The following is a 15,767-nucleotide window of genomic DNA, read 5'->3' as shown; positions in this document are numbered from 1 at the left end:
TTAAGTTGGGAAAGGTTATGGCAAGTTTAACAGGTAGTCTTCTGCACTGACTCATGCTGACAGTGATTAATAATCACCTAGCGATATGTTTGAGATTGTCAACTCTTCTTAAAACTACTACAATATGTATCAACTATGTACAACAAACATGTATCGGATAAAAATTCGTAGAATATTTCCTTACACAGAAGTACAAAGTATTAGATACATTGGCAGTATCGACAAGTACTCGTAGTACAACAATGTAAAAAATGCATAAATAAAACAAGTGTTCAAATTTTTTTCTGAGTATTTTGTACAACTTATTTGTGATTATCTATTATCCGAAACCAACAATCAAAACTTTTTCCTTTGCAGGAAATAACTCATGTTTGTCTCATCAAATTAGACTCAATAAAAATCCTTTTCCACAAATGTCACACATTCATGATTCTATCTACATACTCCAAAATGCCATAATCGATGTCGTCTTGAGACAATGAGACAGAATAACAAATACATGTAATGGATAATTATGTCAGACTTATGCATTTCCAGTCAGAGATGAAATAACAAGAGCTATACTTTGGTTTTGGGGTTTAGTTATTTTAATATGCACTGCATAAATAAGTACATACGTATCGTACATAGAATTCAACTTGTTAGAATTACAAGAGTATTTAAAAACGTTTAATTAAGTAGTATTACATGCGGAAGACGAGGTCGTAGTCTCAGAATCGTCCCTGTCAAGGCCAAAAACTCTTCCATCACATGCCTAGCAAAAATAAAAAGTTATGCTTAGTACAGTTACAAAGAAAGAACCAATTATCATCAAGCTCAAGGACAAGCAGGCCAAAAAAGTGGCATGAATCCCGCAATAAAAAGTAAGTATTTGGCACTTGCATTGACAATTGTTGCAGCCTTCTCATAGTCATCTCCAGATTTCTCGTAACCTTTCTTCAAGCAGGCGATATACTATTTTTTCCCAAAAGAAGGAAGTTCCAATGAGCAAATAAGAAATGGAGATAGCTAAAGATTTTTAGAAAATCTTTACCAGCGAAAGGGTATCTGCCTTAGCATTCTTACAAGCCTGGTCCAAATTACCCTTGGAGCTAAGTAAGACCCCAAATATCTCAGTTTGACACGTTTCAAAAGTTTCCTGCCCGACCTGAAATAAAAAAACGTGCATTAACATAAAGCAGAATTACCAATAATTATAAATATATTTTAAAATTTGTATCGTATATATTACTTTGTCCAGAAAACTGTAGCAATGGTGAAATTGCTTGGCCATCATTTCATCCTTGATTCCAGGCGAGCCGCATGCAAAATTAAAAATTTTCTCCCAACTTTCCATGCCAGAGTCGAGATCGTTAAATTTTACAGCATTCGCCATAAATATGGTTATCGTAACCAATACAAGTAGGAAGACAAATTTGGTATGCAGAGCCATTTTCACTGACCATCAAGGTTATAACCGAACTGAGAGTGAAATTTTACCGACAGCGTTTTAAATGTAATTTTCATCTTTAAATGCCAATGTACCTCAACTTCATGGTAGCATTGATAGCCTAGTCAGAAAATGACATGACCAGTAGGAGTAAAAAATATTGATTAATGCGTTTAATCATTACTATATGCTATTTTCTGGAGTCTAAAAAATAGTTACGTAACTATGTAGCATATTATATGTACATATGTATACTGATAAGTTTAATATTATAGCACCTGTCGCACAGCTATGTATTATAGTATTAAAAGTTATTAGTAACTTTCGTTAAAAACAACTAGTTAATATTTTTTTTTCTGACAGACAACTGCTTGCCCAATTTCAAGGACATTATCTCGAACAAAGTTTATCATTTTAGATTTTAGTCAAGTCATATGTAATACAACGCCAAAATATGGTCGGAGCAATTTCTATTAATAAAAAAAGTTAATTTATGTCTATTTGTGTTTTCTTGGGGGGAGTACCACGCAAGTATTATACATTGATTGATTGATGATTCAAGGTATAAGCACATAAACAGAGTAACTTATCTACAATAGCAAAAAACTGAGGAGCAAATTAAGCGTACTCATCTGCACCCATTTCTAAATTTGAATATCAAGCTTCCAAATTATTTTACGATAGTTACATATGTATGAGGTGTGCTAGAGAAACAGGGAGACTAAAGTTGGCTTACGGAGAAATTAAAATACGCCCAACCAAAGCCATCTGCAAAAAAAATAGACGCCAAGGGCACCCGGGATTCCCAAGCGGTCACCCATCCAAGTACTAACCGGGCCCAACGTTGCTTAACTTCAGTGATCGGACGAGAATTGGTGCATTCAACGTGGTACGGCCCTTGACGAACTTATAACACCTTTCCTCCCAAGATGTCGTACAAATATCAAGGTCATTTGCACTGCATGCAAAGTCAGCACGTGTAGAATGGATACAATTCAAAGCTTTGAACCAATTGGCAAACACTGGGATACATGATGTCGTCATTAGCATGATAAATGGTACAGTTTGAAGATCATAAGTTTAATCGTATTGCCAAATATTCCTGTGATTGTAGATTTGCGCTGTACAAGTTAGATATTTTGATGTACATACATATACTCTAACATTCAATTGGGAGTCAATTTTTTTTCTGTAATTCTTTGAGGTATTATTGCGAATGTTGTCATGCAATATTCTAGTAATCATATCTCATGGAATTCCCATGATGGAAATGTTCTCCTATATTTGGTTTTTCATCTCGCTATATAATCTGTTTAATTGGATAATGATTATCAATGTGGTGAAAAACTTCAGAAAAACTCCATTTCGCGAAGACAAATAAAAACAATGCTGAAATTTAGTCATCTCTAGACATCATTTTCGAAATAAGCATAATACAACGGCAGAACGTTAACTGTATTTTAGGTTTCATGCACACACAGTAATAAATACCTCGAATTTTGTAGAAAAATCAAACTTTACAGATTTATAAAACTGGTAAATAGGGAGAATGCTAAAAATGCATAATAATTATGCGATTTCGTTATCGCGTTGCGTTCGAGTGACCATGCAGCACCATAGGATTCGCCATTCTCAATACCAACTTTGCTTCGTCCTCAGAAGTGAGCTCCGGGATCCAAAGGTTTTTGAGCGAAATTGAGACTAGGAGTTTGTACTGCGCAAAGTGAGACGATCGTCAACATGAGACAAGTTGCATGGAAATAGTCATTTGCAGAAGTAAATATCTATTATATAACAAAGAAATTTAACAAGATTATGATTTTAGGAATATTCGACTATGCAAATTTACAGCCGTTCGACTCGAAAATTTCGGATTTCCAGCAACATCGTATATGACAAAGTTTCCATCCTTTTGAAATATAGCATGGCTGTCAACTCTGGTCGTATTTGACCCTGTTCGTGGCATCGTAAATTACGGCGTTGCCATCAAGTTGGAACTCAAGCCAAGACAAGATGTTAATTTTAGAAATGTCAATGATGGCGCCAGGATCGTAACGACAATCGGTAACCACTGCTAACAGAGTAAAATAAATCCAGATATGATGATGATATGAAATGATGGCTGCCTTCATGCTTTAGAAATGTAATAATTCAATTGTGAAATAAAGTAATAAGGTAATAAGTAAATAAGTAATACGTAAGTTGATCTGAACCTCGGGAGACAATTGTCCAGTGTCGAACGTCAATGCCACATATACATATTTTTGAGTAGGTGATACCAGATTTCGCACTATTTTCATAATTATGTGCATGTCCATTTATTTTCAAAAATTAAATGTAATTAGTATCTTGGAATAATCAAGTTAATTGTTCCAATAAATAAATATGACGATCTACAAATAGTCGTTCATTATGGCAACCGAAATTTATTAGGAATTAAAATGAACGATATTGACATTGATATTGACGAGTATGATAAGTACTTGACATGCGCATGTAATAATTAATTAGATAATACTATTTTCAGTATTAATTCCTAACTTAATTACGCATACAAATAAATTAAAAATCTGTTATAGGAGTGCAATTTGTCTCACTTCGCCGAGGTGAAGAATCCTTTCGCCACTTACAAACACCGTATCAAAGTTTCGCCCAAAGAGCACAGGATTCATCACCTGATTATGAAGTTCAATGGAGTTTATCTTCAAATCTCTTCTTATCATTCAATTCATTGTCATCGATCGTTGCATATCAGAATTTATCATCATTACTAAAAATGATGTATGCATCGAACTCAACTTATAATTTACTTTGTTTGGGTATGTATCTATTATCTAAAGTTAAAATTGAAATATTATTTCTCATCGAAACCATAATCTAACATTTATGATTAGGCTACACAATTGACTTAAATTGAAATATAAATACCACAAATCTGTGTATGTTTTTTCATGATTTATAAATGTCAATAGCGGTTGTGTGAGTAGTGTGAGTCATATTCGAGGACTTCGCTTGGAATGACTTGTTATCACTTTAATGTGACCCATAAAAAATAAATACTACTAAAATCTGTCACATTCCCGGAAGGACTAATCCTTAGCTAGCTGCGAGTGACTTACACTCATATTTTTGTCACCCCTACAAAACTAAGGAAAATCCTTATGCTATGAAATACTTACATATATGTATGTAAATGCTTACCGACATTCATGTTGCTTTTAAGGACTCTTCTATGCAATGAACCAATTTAGTCTATCTGTATCGTCTTGTCAAATCGTTTTGATTTTGTTGCTGCCTCCAGTTAAAATTTGTTCATCTTAACAAATCAAAACATATAAGCTCATCATTTGATCACAAATCACGTCGTTTTTTATAACAATTTAAAATTGATAATAACTTCATGGACATGAGGTAAGTATAATTTTACCCAAATTTAAAATTTACCAGCAACTTTGGAGGAAATTTTTTAAGCGTCACTTGATTCCCCTCATGTAGTCGAGAAGCCCTAATTGCCGAGATTCTTGCTAATGTTCTAGACGTCGTAAAAGTGTTCAAGGCTGTAAACAATGGGATAATTCAACCATGCAACTGGGCCATGTTATTAACGGACATGTCGCAAAGATTAACGTTCCAGTTAACAAAGAGACATTTGCAGTACAATTTCGTCATTCATAATTTGAATGAAGAATTCACCATTCATGACATGAGAGGACAGGTCGTTTACGAGTCGTAAGTCAGCTTGCATACATACATAAATAAGTCTTGAAATCAAACAGAACCAAGAAAAATATTCATTGTCTGTTTACTTAATTTAATTCTTCAGGCTCATTCCATCTGAACCCACACGATCGTCGTCGCACCCATATTTGATATCTTGTCCACAATATTATCGTAGATGCATAATATAAAATAAAACATATCATAAAAATCAAAATTTGAAAATTAATTTTTTTCGCAAAGATACAGCAGTTCAAAGAAAATTTGCAAATACATTGAAAATGCTTTCGTCGCCAAAGTGTAGGTTCAAAGGGGTAGGTTATATTTAGGGATTTCATTCATTGATCATTTATTGATAGGAAAAATTTTCAAAAATTCAAAAATTCGAAAAAATGATAAATTTGAAATGTATTGAAAAACTCGATTATCGAGAAGACGGACAAAAATCGCTCATAGGGAGATAAGCCAATCGATGCCTTTGGGCCTGAGGAAACAAAAAAGTTTAAAACCCCACGCGATTTTTGTCCGTCTTGGAGTTTTGGCGATTTTTCGAAAAGGTAAAATTAACATGGGCTGCTTGTGTAGACAGCAGTAAATAATTCTGTGTTCCTACGTGGCCGGGAACATTGACAAAGTGTGAGTTGTGTAGTGTTCTCTTGCAAAAGAGAGAAAAATACATGGCCAGGCAGCCACCACCAGCGAGCAAGGTTTAGCACCTCTATTTTCTGGGACTCGATCAAACGTGTTGCTTACAAATGGAATGAGCCTACACAGGTTTTTCATGGGTGCAGTGCTGTACGGGATTTGGGTATTTGAAACTGCACAATTTTCCACCAAATGGGCCTCTCATGTCGGAAAATTTGCTGCCGGAGGTTGCAATCGACACAAATATTCAACCCATCCTGGGAACGTGTTGTTCTTTACATTGCACAAATCCAAGAAGGGTAGTGAGTGAAAAGATTCTAACTTTGTCGGGCTGTATGTAATACACAAAAATTGTCATACATTGTAAGCACTTTTAGATACGAGATTTTTTTAAGATTTGAACCCTTATTCCAGTGTTAATGGAAATAAGCTTGCAAAAGTGGTTTAAACTCTAGGATAATAAATATATACATACATACATAGACATACATAGTATGAAAATCAATTATGAATCAGCAATTTTCTGGTTAGATTTCTCACTTAATTAAAATTGACTTTGAAACCACTCCATTTAATCATAATTATCCGATTTAAAACTCCGTGTTTAATAAATACAATTGGTACTTATATTTATAGGGAATATGTACATACATATATTTCACTTCGTGTTATGCATGTCCTAAAATAATAAGTTAATAAGTAACAATAACCTTGAAGTAATTATTTCTGTCATCAAATTCTTTGGGCTTAACTACGATAATGTTAACCCCTTCACAATTATTACCCAAATTCACCTCTTACTAACACTTTAACACACATACATTTCAGCAATAAATTATATAATGGAAGCAATTATAAGTCTTTGACTTAATCGCACTATTCCTTAACACATCGCACATTCATTAATTCCTTAACTTTAATAAAAGTAAATTCATTGTTTGCAAACTACAAAATTCCTGTATCACAAGGGGCGTAATGCCATCGATAAAACTCTCGCCAAACCACACCCTCAATGGAATCATTGATACCAACATTTTCTTGTTCATCTTGCTCATCTTTTCCCCCTTCACCTTTGCCAACCACCTACGGCTTCTCTTGAAAACGGTCGCACAACCCGAAAATATAGTTACATTAAGCATCAGTACGTCCAAGAACACTGTCGAAAATAGGATTAACTGTGACCAGTTGACATGACCATGTAGCTCAACAAGCAAGTAGCTTGACAATATTTGCACGACTGGACAGAAGAACGCAATCATGGGAAAGATGCGATGCCTGATGCAGGAATTTAGCAATTTTTCCAAAACATGAAGTTTCCTGTACTCCACAAACGCTGCGGTACTCCTGCCAAAGACATGGGTACATTCCTCCCAGAGGAAAATTATCCCTCCTAAGAGAACGTAAATGACGTAGAAAATAGCAATGACCGTTATGTAGAGCAGGATGACGAATTCAAATGTGGCCAAGCCTAATCGGACCAAGGTTACTGTGGCTGTTTTACGACCCAGGTCAGGCAGACAGAATGCGCTCCGTGGTGGTAATATTATCGAACCCAGAAGTGGTGGTTGACATGGTTCGAGAAAGACTAAAAATCCCATGGCTGATGGCAGCAGAATAGTCACGGCGTCGCATAATGTGTATATTACGGAAAAAATTTGAGCATGAATTGCAAGTATTTTTTCACCTATTCGTAATAACATAATCATTAGCTTAGATTTCTACATCAATTCTAAATATTTTGCACTTTTACCCCTTCTCCGACTCCTTTCTGAACTTTGACACATCTCATTCAATAATTGTAAGCAAGCCGGATCTGCACTCAATTCCATTCTCACAACCAGCGACGCAATGTAAGGGATGAAGAGTAAAATTGGTTGTATTCTTTCCACCCAGGAAATTTTATCCGATGGGGACGATGATAAGCCAACAACTCCAAAAAGTAAGAGGACCAAGACATGTACAAAGTGAAGGAGGGTTGTAAATCGCACGAATTTGCAGACATTTTCGGACGTGGGAGTAACTTTTGTGGAATTTGTTTCCTTCCAAGCGTAAAAATGACAGCGTAGTTTCCCTGCCGTGGCAATATTTCGCTTCAAGTGAGAGACGAGAATATCGACGAGCATAGTTATAAGATATCTTGATAAAGAGAGACAAAGCGTGAATTAAACTTTGTGAGAAAATGTAACCAATGAACAGGGAAAGGAACCGTTTAAAAGTAGGGATTTGTATGTATAGACTAATTGCATACAAGTAGTGTGCGTAATGGCAAGGTGAATTTGATAATTGCCCAATACTTAGCAGCAGATAGTGGAAAATACTTAAGTGCAGTAATTTATATGCAAAAGTGTGGATCAACATTGATACGATATTTACAATAGATGATACGTCAGCAGAGGTGACTATAATTATGTTATTTCGTGCTTCTAAATTTAAATTTAGCTGAAGTGTTGCATTCTAGATTGAATAGCGTATTTAGAAGTATTGAAGATTCGTTTTGTTAGTCCACAATTCGTCGCAAGCGAAATATTTATTAATACACTGCTCCTTTCAGATAAGTATATTTCACATCATAAAGGTTTATCGGGTTAAGAGAAGCCTAGTGTTATGCGGCACATGAATTCATTTCTGTGTACATGTTGATGCTATTTATAAGTTTAACAACAATCGTGTTAGTAGTCAGCTTGCAATAATAATTTGATAATTGATACAATTAGTAAGAACCAAGGGCTCCATGCATATTTCAATACATATTCCATGCGTATAATACACATACATGTACACATACATACTTCACCCGTTACTAAATATCTACATATGAGTACATACCCTGTCATTACGAATAATTAATATCTGCTAAATTGAGTATTATAATGTTAATGAGTTCCAAATAAGTATCGTGAACGCAATTAAGATGTATTGCATATAAAAGATTTGAAAAACTTACTACACTAAACTAAAAATACCTACCCATTTGCCTATGCATACATCTTACATATATACATATTAATGTAAAGACCTAAATCTCAATTGCTCCGACGCTCTGAAATTTATTTTTGGTCCTTTTTACATTGATAAAATTCAAACTTCGCAAGAGTGTTTGACAGAATTAAGGGTATTCCCAGTGAAAAATATTTGTTATGCACAATTTGTATAACGCTCGTTCGATAATCAATTTGATCTGACAAGGTTATGTTTACCGTGTTGGACGGGTAGAAGGACGTTTGGACGAATATATATATATAATTTGTTCAACCAGGAATCAGGAAATGCACAAATCGATTAACTCCCGAGTGAAAATAATTATAGAGGTATCTATATAAAGATTTATGTATGCATGTACATAGTTATGCACATAAATATATCATGCTTATACACACATAGGTACATGATAAGGTTTAATTCACTTTCGCGACATAACTTACTCTCTTTTCTGCAAATCCTTGTATGCACATATGTACTTGGGGACCTTTTAATTAATAAATCATTAGTTCGGCCAATTTACACTTCTTCATACCGTCTCTCCACATTAAATATAAATCGTACCCATCAGCCTATGATTTCTGAACTTTAACGGCCCTTTTGTACATTCTGATTTTCCGAACCGTTCTTAACATTACCGAATGTATGTAAATCATAGACACATGTATATCCATCAATGGAAACTAAACAACATTGCCATTTTTGGTTCATCCTAAGATGCAGAGCAAATATTTATCGGTTTTAGTTTTGCAGTCGTTATGCTATACAGTAAAAGCAGATGTACGTACATCTGCAGATAGCCAAGCTGATGCAAAAACGGAAAAAGTATGGTTTTTGGCAGTCAGTCCTACATACACATGTACAATAAGTACATGTGTATGACTACAGTTAAATATCCTGATGGACAAGGTCGTCTGATAAAAAAACAACACAGTCAACAGTGTGCAATACTTTCCACCAAACGTTAAACATCGCCTTAACATATTGTATAAATATGCCATCATGTGCCCGTATTCCAAATATATGACAATGACTCCGCAAAATGGAAATCGTTTTCATCTCTAACGTGATGAAACTCATCTTCTCTCCTCCACTCCGGCTCATTATTTATCACGCTAAGCTTCATTCTTCTGCTCGTTGCATTACCAAAAAAAATATATTTTCGCAAGTATTTCATATTTGCTAAAATGTCTTGTTGTATCACGTCGTTTCTGTACTCGATCCTTCTCTATTTCGCCATAATTCCTGCCCTCACCCTTCTTGCAATACGACTTACAATTAGGAAGTTACGTGGGAAAGTTGACATCACGAATGAAGTTGACATCAGCGGAAAGACCGTGATTGTTACCGGAGCCTCGGATGGGATTGGAAAAGTGACCGCGGAGGAATTTGCCGTTCGCGGAGCCAGAGTTATTTTGGCGTGCAGAAATTTACAGAAGGCAGAACGAGCAGTGGCGGATATCCGCATGCGGACAACAAATGGAGAAATGGTAGAATTAAAAAATATTTATTAGTCAATTTATGCTCATGTGTAAATGTATTCCAGATAATAATGCACCTCAATCTGTCATCACTCTCTTCCGTGAGACAGTTCGCGTCGGAATTTATCCAAAAATATGGGGGCGGCCTATCCATCCTTGTCAACAATGCCGGACTTGTTAACCCTGTCGGGATGAGGAAGCTGACTGAGGACGGATTTGAAGAGGCATTCGGCGTCAACCATCTCGGCCACTTTCTTCTCACCAATCTCCTCCTTCCCGAACTAGTAAAAGCTGGAGAAAAAAATCCTTCCGACCCAAGTCGCGTGGTTATCGTCTCATCCGGCGCCCATAGTTGGGGTTCACTCAGCTTGGATGATTTAATGTATGAAAAAACTCCACTAGAAGACTGGAAATGGATTTCCAAACTTTATTGCAATTCAAAACTTGCCAACAATCTATTCAACTTAGAACTCGCCAAGAAATTCAGGTCTGACAAGGTCAACGTCAACTGTTACGCCCTTTGTCCTGGATTTGTCGACACGAATATTGGCAAGGAAAATATGGCAGACAATCCGCCACCCTTTTGGGTTACACATGTCTTGTTTCCGCTTCTTAAATTGGTGATGGTGAAGGACGCCAAAGAGGTTCGTTTCTTTATATATGTAGCTGTTGGGTTAGAAATATTATTTTCGATTCAAATACATAAGTATGATTTATTAAATAGGGTGCTGAAACAACAGTGTACTGCTCCCTCAGCAAGTATTTGACGCATCACAGTGGAGAAATGTACAGGAATTGTGAATTTTGGGACTACAGCAAGAGACCCAAACTCAGCGAGAAGGACGCCACAAAGTTGTGGGAGAAGAGTGAAAAATTGGTCAAGTTGAACTAACACAAACTGTAACCTCTCAGATTCATGTCTTAAGGCATACGTGGATATGATTATCTACTTAACAGAGACTTAAGATGAATGCATTTATGTCTTTTAACTCCATTAACCAAATAAAAAATATGCCTTGAGAACATTTAAGCATTCCGTGGGATTAAGTAGAAAAGTCACTTTTCATTAGGATTTAAAAAGTGGATCACGTCGTTTTAGTTTTGTTGCACTGGGAATATGTCAAAACTAAAATGGAAACATAGTTATTGAATTTATTACAACAATTTGGTACAAAGTGATTGGCTTTGTGATGTTACAGAAACTGTCATTCTACGTATTCATTCGAGAAATTGTAACGTGTATTTATAGTTGATAAATACTCTACTTTCACCATCGCATTGCACAAAGGTATGAAGTGAAATACATAAAGCTATGCATTTTAGGCATGCACGAGTATACAATTGTACAGTATGCTGGCAGATTTTCTCACAGAAAATTAATCGAAAATCCCTCTCAAATATAAATTTGCAACAGATTTATTACAGTTTTTTATCATCACTCAAATATAAATACATATTCATCATCATATTTGAACACTTCGAAAGACACATCGAATCAACTAATTAGCCTGGAAGAGGAGGACAAATTTCAAGTTTTAGATAAATTTAGAGCTTGGAAAAGTATCACATTTTTTCTTCTCTCCCTACTTTTAAAGAAAGTATTTAAAAGTGGTATTTGGCAATGGGGGCGGCGGCGTAACCGTAAGCTGGGGCAGCGTGGTAGGCAGCAACTGGGGCAGCAGCGAAGGTCTTGACGACTGGGGCAGCGTGGTAGACGGCTGGGGCAGCAACGACGGCCTTGGTCACGGTTGGGGCAGATCGCTCGACGACGGCGTTGAATCCGTTGACGGCATCAGCGGTGTAGGTGACGGTTCGGATGGCACCGTCGGGCTCGACGAGGGAGTATTGTCCCTTGACGAGGTCTCCGTCTCGGGATTCGGAGGCGGTCTTGGAGTCACCGGTCAAAGCATCGGACACGGAGTATCCTAAATATCATGAAAAAAGAGGTTATTACGAGGCAACTTGATTCTGCGGACATTTCTGACTGGGTGAGGTAACACTTACCGTAGTTGTATTGTGGGTGGGGATCGTATGGTTCGGGTTGGACGGCGACGGCTACAAGTTACAAGAAAAATAAGACATTTGCTCCTTTTGTCTTCAAAAAAGTTGTGCTAAATTTCAGCAAACCCACCCTTGACGACTGGAGCAGCGTGGTAGACAGCTGGGGCAGCGTGGTAGGCGGCAACTGGGGCGGCGGCGAAGGTCTTGACGACTGGGGCGGAGTGGTAGACGGCTGGGGCAGCAGCATAAGCTGGGGCAGCGTAGGACGCTCCGCTGTAGAAAGCGGGGGCGACAACGCCGGCAGAAGCGGCCGCGGCGAGGGAGAGGAGGGCGACGATCTATGTAATGGCAAAATTTTTCACAAATTAGCACCGCAAATATTCACCGCACTGAAATAATGGAAACCCACCTTGAACATTTTGCTGCTTGTCTTTGTCTAAGAACTTGTAGTTGGATGAGAAACTTGGAACTGATACAATTTGACCAATTCCATTCTTCTTTTATACAATTTACAATTTCCGTCCGCCTTGGTAACGTTTTTTCTTCTCTGTAACAAAAGAAGAGATAGTCTACACAGACAGACACACACACGCGTATCTGAAAAGCATTACCATTATATAACATCATCATCGTCTACAAATGTGCACGTACATACGTAGTGTGCGTATGTACGTACATCGTCCAATGCCCAAGGTGCCCAAGGAATAAAGAAGGGAGTCAGTCAATCGACCACACCACAAGCAAGGGCCACACGGTACCTGATCTCAGGGAGCATTTTTGTCTTGTCTCTGCTCGTATGGATTCTTCACTTTGTGAACGTATCGATGGATTGGATTATTGGCAACAGAGATCAATACGAGATACACGATTTCATACATGGCACTTGTTCGAGCCCACTCCACTCCAAAGTTGACCAATTGATTAGTATTACTACATCACAACACACGCAAATAATAAATAATCTCCGTAATCTAAACATATTAACATTTCAGAATATAAATTACAAATTAAATGGATCACTTATGCAGCGTCAGAGTTGATTTAGAGGTTGTTTAAAAAAACTTGGGAGTTAAGGAGCAAGGACTTTGGAGAGATTTAATGCGACGAGATGTTAATGACATTGGTTGTTGGTGGATGGATGGGTGCGTAATTGGTGTTATTATATTATTAACAAGTGAGGAGATGGTATTGAGATTGGGTGTGCATCATGCCACGACTAATATGTATTTATTACCGTGAATAAATAAATGGGATATATACAAAATATTCCAAGAATTTACAAGATCCCAATTGTTCGACAGGAAATTTCAGAATTATCGGAAGCCGCTGTATACATGATTCACCCCAAAACTATCTATGTGTACCTTAATTACTATGTTTAACATGACAATTAACACTAATTATCTATCTCTACACCTCCGCTTGTCTGTCACGTCCATGATGAGCATCACTTTTTTTGGACTGGGTAACCTCTAACAAAACAGAAACAAGTTTATTGATTAAATATTATCTCATTGACTTAATTAATGACACTTCATTATTTTATTTGGAGCGACGCTTCTGTCTCGTCGTGGCGTTACATGCATATTTTTGGGTACATTTGACTGACAAAAGTGAATCTGCTCTAGTTTGAGGACCACTTCATTTTTTGCCCCCATTATTAAATTACCCTTGAGCAAGGTTTTATTAATGGTATGTACAGTGATCTCCTCGTCTGAGGAGTGAATCCATTAAGTTTTTTATCCAATACATTCCATTCCATGAAGTCAAACATGATCAACAATCAAGGGCGGGCGTAGTCTCTGCATCGTAATGATCTCTCACAGGCAGTGATTCACCCACATGTATTTACATACATTAAATAACGCGTTGTTATTAATTGGGTGATGGATGTTACTACTTCCGCACTTCCTGGGATGGGAAGTTGCCGAGTTTAAGGTTAAGATGATAAGATAAGGTTTGTCATGGTTAGCAAAAAAAATGTAAATTGCTATTAACATATCATTACACCTTGATCCCACTGGACCTTTAAACAAATGATTCACGAGTTATGTATCTGTATGACGCGATCATTTATTAAGTGTTTATTTATGCAGGTGATGAAATTCATGGTTTATTTGCAAATTTATTTATTTTTCAATCAATCAATGAAATTTTGAAAGGCTTGTACTGCGTGTTGTCATGCACTACACAATTGTATTAAATTGGGTTGGGTGGCAGGGCTGAAGTTGAGGAAGGTTGACATTTCTTCTATATATGACCATACATCTGTGCCTTTGTGTCTCATACATACATTAGACAGAGGCCTGTAGCAGCACCCTTATTTATAATTAATTACAATAATTTAGTAAGTTGCCCTTCCCTCAGGACTCGTACGTGGCAAGCGTTCCATGAAAAGAGGAGACATGATGAAGCTCACGAGTAAAAGTTGCGACTAAATTCTTCCTTATCTGAGGTTGGCTCAGCAGAAACGTTTCTTAGTTTGGAGTCCTCACTCTCTGCGCTAGCGAACCCTTCTCTTTAATTCCTTCTTCCCATTGATAAATACCAATGAGTCCAATTCGCAAAGTATTCGCAAGTCCATTATAAATGTACGTACGTAGACAAAGGCAGAAAGATCCAAGTCACGGCCAACCACAAAAACCACAAGCACATCTCTGCCGAGTCCACCACCATGACCACGACTAACCAGTACTGCCAAATAACCCAGCCCTGATATGCATTCGCTGTTGACATGTCGTCAAACACTGCTCTAATTACGAGGATATTTATGTGATGCGTCCATCAATTTATGACTCGTTTTACAAATTGATCAATTGATAAGGGACCTCTCTCAGGGTGGATAAAGTACGTCGTGTGTATAAATTAAGATTATTTTGATTGCCAGCCGGGTCGTAAAAAATTGTTACGTCTGCTGTACTATCCGTCTGCTGACAAGATCTGAATGAATGTCTGTGAGTAATAAAATCCCGATAAAACTTTTACGTCTTGACTTTATTCGTATAAATTTGCTTTTGTTAAATTTGAGGAGTTTGTGAAACTTGTGTGCACATAACAAATCAATTATCTAGTTAATTAATGGTATCAATAGATCTTAAAGTTTTCAGTAAAATCAGTCGGTACATATATGGAGGTAAGGTCACCGAAAAACATTTCTTTCGTTCTAAAGTTTTTGTGCAGGTAAATATAGGTACATGTGTGAAATATCATATGAAAACTAAATACATATTTCATCATTTATTCCCATTGATGTTTTTATGGTTTGCGTATATGTGTGTATCAATTAATTTACAAGCATGGTGTTATAAAATAAAACGAAAAATGATACTTGTATCATCGTTTACAGTTATATGTAAGCCGTCATTTATAAATTATATAATGCAAAAATCGGGATTTTTTAGATTCTTACGTCGTTTACAAAATTTGAGGATAACAACGCCTAGTACATAAGTGTACATAATCGGTAACGCAGTTAATCAATTTCGTTGTTTTCATATGCACAGCACATCCCATGC

General features: G+C 36.8%; 4 protein-coding genes and 1 non-coding gene across 5 annotated transcripts; 2 read left to right on the top strand and 3 right to left on the bottom strand.

Moving 5' to 3' along the window:
- Positions 1 to 564: 564 nt before the first annotated feature.
- On the bottom strand, positions 565 to 1,482 carry LOC110850100. The gene is made up of 4 exons (XM_022097583.2): positions 1,232 to 1,482; positions 1,034 to 1,147; positions 883 to 954; positions 565 to 754 (listed from the first exon to the last, which is right to left on the bottom strand). Exons 1-4 carry the CDS (start codon positions 1,430 to 1,432, stop codon positions 674 to 676), a joined length of 468 nt encoding a protein of 155 aa, XP_021953275.1. The 5' UTR covers positions 1,433 to 1,482; the 3' UTR covers positions 565 to 673.
- Positions 1,483 to 2,213: 731 nt separating this feature from the next.
- LOC118435976 lies at positions 2,214 to 2,332 on the bottom strand. Its single transcript, XR_004835092.1, has one exon. It is a non-coding gene; the product is annotated as a 5S ribosomal RNA (ribosomal RNA).
- Positions 2,333 to 4,698: 2,366 nt separating this feature from the next.
- LOC118435688 lies at positions 4,699 to 6,604 on the top strand. The gene is made up of 3 exons (XM_035852077.1): positions 4,699 to 4,840; positions 4,925 to 5,158; positions 5,253 to 6,604. Exons 1-3 carry the CDS (start codon positions 4,830 to 4,832, stop codon positions 5,335 to 5,337), a joined length of 330 nt encoding a protein of 109 aa, XP_035707970.1. The 5' UTR covers positions 4,699 to 4,829; the 3' UTR covers positions 5,338 to 6,604.
- Positions 6,605 to 9,828: 3,224 nt separating this feature from the next.
- LOC110849675 (retinol dehydrogenase 12) lies at positions 9,829 to 11,284 on the top strand. Its single transcript, XM_022097108.2, has 3 exons — positions 9,829 to 10,260; positions 10,317 to 10,895; positions 10,976 to 11,284. Exons 1-3 carry the CDS (start codon positions 9,958 to 9,960, stop codon positions 11,141 to 11,143), a joined length of 1,050 nt encoding a protein of 349 aa, XP_021952800.1. The 5' UTR covers positions 9,829 to 9,957; the 3' UTR covers positions 11,144 to 11,284.
- Positions 11,285 to 11,651: 367 nt separating this feature from the next.
- On the bottom strand, positions 11,652 to 12,815 carry LOC110849637 (larval cuticle protein A2B). Its single transcript, XM_022097065.2, has 4 exons — positions 12,662 to 12,815; positions 12,383 to 12,590; positions 12,256 to 12,306; positions 11,652 to 12,176 (listed from the first exon to the last, which is right to left on the bottom strand). The coding sequence occupies exons 1-4, from the start codon at positions 12,668 to 12,670 to the stop codon at positions 11,854 to 11,856; spliced, it is 591 nt and encodes a 196-aa protein (XP_021952757.1). The 5' UTR covers positions 12,671 to 12,815; the 3' UTR covers positions 11,652 to 11,853.
- Between the last annotated feature and the right edge of the window lie 2,952 nt (positions 12,816 to 15,767).

This window comes from Folsomia candida, unplaced genomic scaffold, assembly GCF_002217175.1.
Source record: "Folsomia candida strain VU population unplaced genomic scaffold, ASM221717v1 Fcan01_Sc005, whole genome shotgun sequence".
Taxonomy (NCBI): Eukaryota; Metazoa; Arthropoda; class Collembola; order Entomobryomorpha; family Isotomidae; genus Folsomia; species Folsomia candida.
This window is presented reverse-complemented; position numbering and strand designations above follow the sequence as displayed.

What these genes read in the sequence shown, in the direction of transcription:
- LOC110850100 (XM_022097583.2), bottom strand. Translation starts at nt 1,432, where the DNA reads ATGGCTCTGCATACCAAATTTGTCTTCCTACTTGTATTGGTTACGATA. An exon ending in GCTACAGTTTTCTGGACAAA is followed by an intron (nt 1,148 to 1,231) that starts GTAATATATACG and finishes TTTTTATTTCAG; the next exon opens with GTCGGGCAGGAAACTTTTGA. An exon ending in AGGCTGCAACAATTGTCAAT is followed by an intron (nt 755 to 882) that starts GCAAGTGCCAAA and finishes TATTTTTGCTAG; the next exon opens with GCATGTGATGGAAGAGTTTT.
- LOC118435688 (XM_035852077.1), top strand. An exon ending in GGACAGGTCGTTTACGAGTC is followed by an intron (nt 5,159 to 5,252) that starts GTAAGTCAGCTT and finishes TTAATTCTTCAG; the next exon opens with GCTCATTCCATCTGAACCCA.
- LOC110849675 (XM_022097108.2), top strand. Translation starts at nt 9,958, where the DNA reads ATGTCTTGTTGTATCACGTCGTTTCTGTACTCGATCCTTCTCTATTTC. An exon ending in GGACAACAAATGGAGAAATG is followed by an intron (nt 10,261 to 10,316) that starts GTAGAATTAAAA and finishes AATGTATTCCAG; the next exon opens with ATAATAATGCACCTCAATCT. An exon ending in TGGTGAAGGACGCCAAAGAG is followed by an intron (nt 10,896 to 10,975) that starts GTTCGTTTCTTT and finishes TTTATTAAATAG; the next exon opens with GGTGCTGAAACAACAGTGTA.
- LOC110849637 (XM_022097065.2), bottom strand. An exon ending in CGCTGCTCCAGTCGTCAAGG is followed by an intron (nt 12,307 to 12,382) that starts GTGGGTTTGCTG and finishes TGTAACTTGTAG; the next exon opens with CCGTCGCCGTCCAACCCGAA. An exon ending in CCACCCACAATACAACTACG is followed by an intron (nt 12,177 to 12,255) that starts GTAAGTGTTACC and finishes CATGATATTTAG; the next exon opens with GATACTCCGTGTCCGATGCT.